Source organism: Pleurodeles waltl, chromosome 6 (genome assembly GCF_031143425.1).
Source record: "Pleurodeles waltl isolate 20211129_DDA chromosome 6, aPleWal1.hap1.20221129, whole genome shotgun sequence".
NCBI lineage: Eukaryota > Metazoa > Chordata > Amphibia > Caudata > Salamandridae > Pleurodeles > Pleurodeles waltl.
In genome coordinates this window covers 461,867,191-461,873,190 of record NC_090445.1, presented here as the reverse complement: position 1 = coordinate 461,873,190, position 6,000 = coordinate 461,867,191, and the positions used below count along the sequence as shown (strand labels likewise).

At 40.2% G+C, this 6,000-nt stretch overlaps 1 protein-coding gene across 1 annotated transcript in view; it reads right to left on the bottom strand.

The window, feature by feature from the left end:
* Positions 1-1,083: 1,083 nt before the first annotated feature.
* The window catches only part of LOC138301625 (olfactory receptor class A-like protein 1), a 74,581-nt gene continuing 69,664 nt past the window's right edge, over positions 1,084-6,000 (bottom strand). Inside the window, exon 3 of the mRNA XM_069242138.1 lies at positions 1,084-2,076. Within this exon, the coding sequence (XP_069098239.1) occupies positions 1,084-2,076 (993 nt within the window). The remainder of the gene's footprint in view (positions 2,077-6,000) is intronic.

The window sequence follows — 6,000 nt, the reverse complement described above, 5'->3', positions numbered from 1 at the left end:
ATGAGGAACTTATATACCAATTCCCTCTCCAGATTCATTAAAGAAATATAGGTAGGATTACACTAAACATGAAAACAAGTTCTGAATGACTGGTTGGGTAAAATCAGGAGCTATGAACAAATAAGTGTTGCAGAGATGTTGTGAAGAATCTCCACTGGTAAGACTGGTAAGTGACTTGGGCTGTACTGAAATGTATTATGGAAGGCGCACGTGATAGATACCTCCAAGGTACAATAATGATCAGTAAGAAGGCTTCAGGAGATCAGGGTGCATGATGTGTGTAGCATTATTAGTCCTGCATAAGAAAAAGGGAAATATTTACTTACGGTAGCAAAGGATGTGTGGAAGAAACTGTCACAATATATAATGGTCTAAAGGAGTTTACATAAACATTTCTCTACTGTGTGTAGATTTTCTAATATTAAGTCCAATAGCGTGACATTTTTGTAAACGATATTCAGTGCACAATTTGTCAATTTGTCAGACAATATTTAGGCAACAATATTCTGGTACAATGGTAATAATTCCTGGGAAATCAAGAGGATCAATATTCGAAAGTTAGAATGGGATGGGTTGTTTACATTGACTCTTGAAAAAAAGAACGAGGGAACTTCACTGGGATAAAAAGGATGAGTTCAATATCAGGAATCAGTGATCTGATTGACATACATATTCTATCAGGTTCTTACAATTTAGGTGATATTCCATTTCTACCACATGGATCCCTTGAGCCTACTTCCAACTATGTAATTATTTTGACCTTGGTCAATCAACTTGAGCAATAACAAGAGCATGAGCTGGGGGTCCTTTTAAGCCTTCGTTACCAGAGCCCTTCGAGAATCGGAGGTGATGGCTTCATAAGACCAATTTAAGCTCCCCTCCCAAGTTCCTGTGTAAAAGTGCACATATTCAAGCCGATGGATAATGCAGATAAGATACCCTGCATTTAAGGGTCGCAGTGACAACGGAGAGACCATTGGAGAACCCTCCAGACCAGGGAAGCATTTTCCCTACGAACCATCTAAGCGAAACTTGAATTGACTTGAACTCTTGAGTATGCACAGTTTGGAAAGATATATAAAATCATGTATTTTCGTGAACGTTAGCTTTGTAACTGCCACAGTCCTCCCTTTTCTTGTACAATGACTTCAGTGCAATTGTCTTGATTTTGTTGTTAAAAATTAAAAGGATTTTTGGGAATGCAACCCCATAACACATGGTGAAGAAGACACGGATGTCGGAAACCACAACACTGAGCTCATTGATGATAGTTTGGGATAGCCATATCATGTTGTCAATGCTATAAAAACTGACGTAGGAAGAGACTAGGAAAACCACTGTCTTCGCAGCTTGTGTCTCTGGGCTGTGTCCCTCCTTTTGATCTTCGCTTCTGACCGCTTTCATCTTCTTTCTGTGCCTTTGTAGGATTAGCAAGATATAGAAACTTGCCATAGCCATCAGAATGACAAATAAGAGGTCAAAAGCAAAACTGACATAGCCTTTTGCTTCAAATGGTATTCGTCCAGGATACATCACCAAGCAGAATCCCGGGTTAAAGCCATACTTGAAGTTAGTAGCATTGTATGGTTTCGTTGTCATGATAACTACATCTGCATTCACTGCCATGTTAGCCAGATACAGAACAACAATCACAGGGTTAACGTAGCTCTGGATGATGAGTTTCTCGGCCATGGAGACACTGGTTCTGCTGATGATACCACATTGGAAGCAGCTTAGCAGGCAGGTTAAGCCTATCGCCATTCCCCTGAAAATCCTGAAAACGTATGACACTACCTTGCAACTGGCATCCCCGAAGAGGTTCTTCCAGCCATATTCGTAGAAAACTGAAGGTAGCGTCCTGGTCAGGTACACAATTAGATTTGCTGCTGCCAAATGTAAAAGCACAGTCTCTGATTTTGCGAGCTGGTGCTCCTGTTGTATGATTAGCGCAAAGGACAGCAGGATGAGAGTGTTTCCAACCGCCCCAATAGTGGTCATAAAGAGGTAGATGGTCCCTTTAATGATGTTGTAGGATTCCATTTTGTATTGATCCAATACAGGAACAAATCCCAAAACCTAAAATATAAGAAGTCAACATAAAAATATGTTTACAAATTAATACATTACACTGGCCTGTGGTAATCTTAGGGTTGTGAAGGTCTGAAGGTCAAATATATTTTCCCCTTAGCAACCAGCATTTCACTATACATCACTCACTTGAATTCTGCTGCCATAAACTGGTCACTCTTCCCAAGCACAGATTTTCCCTTTATTAAATAGAGATCAAGAACAGTCCTCTAAAGAAGAGAATTATAATACATGGGATTCTGTAATCCAGTTGTAAACGGCAGCCACTTATTTCTTGAGAATCAGCAACTTGTGATGCACCAAGTTGTTGATTGCAAAGAAAAGACGTCAGAACTCGACTGCTGTAGGGTTACTACAGTGGAGTTCTGACATCACAATGCCTACTGCCAGGGCCAGCAGCTGAGGTGAAAGGCAGATCAGGTTACGGAGCATAATTAAACCTGATGCTTAAAGCATCATATGGTTGCTTTTCTTTCTTATGTTCTGTTTTAATAGCTTACTATGGCAAGCAGGTAGAATATGTTCATTGCACTCCCTAGATAGAGAAAAACTAGAATCTTTCTTCATACTTCTACACTTTCTGAAAAACTGACCTATTGAAGTTTCTAATATCTGTTTGCCACAAATATCTAACAGGTTTTGATGTGTTTAATTTTGCACTAGAAGTTTTGGGCCAGATGTAGCAAAAAAACTAATTGCGACTTGCAATTTGCGAGTCCCTGCGACTCGCAAATTGCAAGTCACAATTTGGTGTGCAGAAAGGTGTCTCAGACACCTTCTGCAACTCGCAATGGGGTCGCAAAGACCCACCTCATTAATATTAATGAGGTGGGTCGCAGTTTACGACCCCATTGCAAGTATGGGCACTCACGGGGATGGTGGCCTGCTGGAGACAGCAGACCACCATGTCCGTGACTGCTTTTTGATAAAGCATTTTTTTTTTTCTAAGTGCAGCCCGTTTTCCTTAAAGGAAAACGAGCTGCACTTTGAAAAAAAAAACGAAACCTTTAGTTTCGGATTTTTTCAGGGCAGGTAGTGGTCCATTGGACCACTGCCTGCTCTGAAAAAATATTATATTTTCCAGTCACAAAGGGGAAGGGGCTGGGTTTGCGACTGGGTTACCATCCACTTCAAGTGAATGGTAACTGCGATTCCATTTGCGACCGCTTTCGCGGTCGCAAATGGAATTGAATTGCATTGCGAGTCGCAAATAGGAAGGGAACACCCCTTCCTATTTGCGAGTCGGAAATGCATTTTGTGAGTCGGATCCGACTTGCAAAATGCATTTCTGCATACCGACTCGCAAACGCCTTCTTACATCTGGCCCTTTATCTTTATCCTTCATGTTTGCTTATATGTTCCCTCTTGCAAATAAAAGAGCTACATATCAAGGTCTCTTTTAAGTGGTTTGTGGGAAAGGTGATGTGTCACCATGGATTATATTTGATAATGTATCCTCTGGGGTGCATAATAACAATATTGAAAGTAACCTCAGTGTTCCATAATCTTATTAAGGAACTCAGCCTTTGGCCTTGTTCCTCTATATGGTTGAGGAACTCTTCAGTGATTTACAATATCCTTATAATATATGGTAGGGGGTACTTTATCCCTTATATAATTCTGATAAACAGTCATCCAAGAACAAGAGAAGTGTATTCATTCACGTACCAGCTAAGCAGTGTTGCAATATACAACGCACAACTGACATATTTAAAGAGTATATTGTTGTTATCAAAAATGTAACTGAAAATCAGCCAATTAAAACACTTTCAACAGAAAAAAAAAAACAGAACCTAATCATGTGCATTATTGTGATGCCAAAGTATCGCGGGTGTCTGGCCAAATCTCTTTCTGAGACGTTTGCAGTGATCCACAAAAAGTTTCTCAAAATGCCTCAATATTTACAAGTTAATTTGTTTACCAAACCCTCACTTGGTCTCAGATTGTCTAAGGCTAGTGCCTCATCCAAGTGCCTGAGCCAACACGGTTGAACTCTGGCGAGCAAGCAGCAGGATGCACCACTCACTCTATCAGCTTACCAAGGACTGGTTTAGTTGGTTCCATCAATTATGGTTGTGGAGTGCAGGCATTGCAGGTCTGAAACATGGAACTTCATGGAGGGTCTATTGGCATCTTCAGATTACATTGCACATGTAACATGATATTCCTTGCAGCAAAAGTATTTCAACTCTGAGACTAGAAAACCAATTGTAGGAAGAATACATGATCCATTTTAGAGTTTGGGGTGATCCCATTGGACCTACATTGAGTAGGGTTTCTTTGATTTTTAGGTAATACATATTTTAGATATTTGGTCATCAATTTGAAAGGTGGGTCTAGTATGTAGATTCTTATTTAGGCCTCCGTGTTATGACAGTGGACGTCATTTTGCCTCTAATGTGGATGGAGGTTGCAGATGGGGCTTTGGATTTGTGGGAAATGGTTAGAGATAACTTTGTGGGCGTGTATGTTTGAGAATGCCTTAAGTGTTGCAGAAAAGGAATAGAATACATTTCGTTACATCAAGTTCTCTCTGATTAATTTCATGAGACTTCTATGAACGTCTTATGAGAGCAATTGCCCTGTACGCCTTCTATCTCTAACTTTGTTTTATTCTTGTTCAGTTTGTTGGGCACAGTTGTTCAAAGTCCTATTTTTTAGATGACCCGTTTGCTTTGTCATAGCCTGGCAATGAAGGTACACAGAGTTAATTGACATTTGTGTATGATGTATGCACTAGTTCGGGAAAAGAAACGCAAATGTTTATGAAAATAGAGGCTTGCATCACTTGCAAAAGTTTGGACTTCAATGTAAAGTTCTTTAACACACACAGGTCAGAACATAACTTCACAGGTCAGGAAGGGCTGCAGAGAGGAAATGAAGAGACATGGCGATTAGGCAGTAGATTTGAATGAGAAAAGAAGTATGCGTCTCAATAAGTTAAATAGTTGTACCCAGATGACACTGCTCAGTAACTCTGCAGTAATTTTACATAGATGCTCATTAGACCATCGCCCGCCTACTCTATGATTTCAGTGCATCTGCCTGTGAATACAGAGCAGAACACTAAGAAAACAGCATTAATTTTTGGCCCCACTCAGCATTCAGTTTTGTTTTCTGAAAAAAAAATTCCAAAGGCTCCACAGAGCAGGAAACTCCAGTAAGGGCCGTACCTTTAATAAGGGCTTTGCTATCTCCAGCGTGACCAAGTGCTTCTGTGGTGTATTGACATTCGGGTCAAATGTTTTGTCTGTCAGGGTCAACTGAGGCTCTACTGGTGATGATCTAGAATTTCTGGACAGGGAAATCACAGGATTGGCAGACGGGACATCCACTAGTTTCTGGCTAATTGCCATGCATAGGTCAACCTCTATATCACTTCCTTACCAGGTTGGTGAACTCATTAACAAGATAGCTCAGTAAATTGTAGAGTATAGGTCTGATTTACAGCAGGGACGCCTTATCTTTTCATCCTCATAAAGAATTTAAATTAATTATATTGAGCCGAGATTGGATAAATGCTCATTCAATTTTTTTTAGATGGGATCTATTGGTTCCCCACTTTTACAATGTTATCGATGAAGCTCTTCACATGAAAAAGCAATCAACATAGATTTAAATGGAATACTATAATCTGTAATCAAAAGGGCGATGTCAATAGAGCTATTTGTGGAATTGGGACAGTGAACAGAGGGGTGTTACAATTCAAGTTGGGATGTTGTAAGGTGATGTGTTGCTGTTAGTAATGGATTTGGGGGAAGCACGCGCCATGTCGTGTACAATATCCTGGGAGAGGTGTGTTTTCTTGGAATACTGCAGAGTGTAAAGGGTTATGAAGGAGTCATGCAAACGAGTGTGTTAGGTAATTGTGGTACAATGTTGTATGAAGGGTGAAACTTTGAGTCAGGTGTC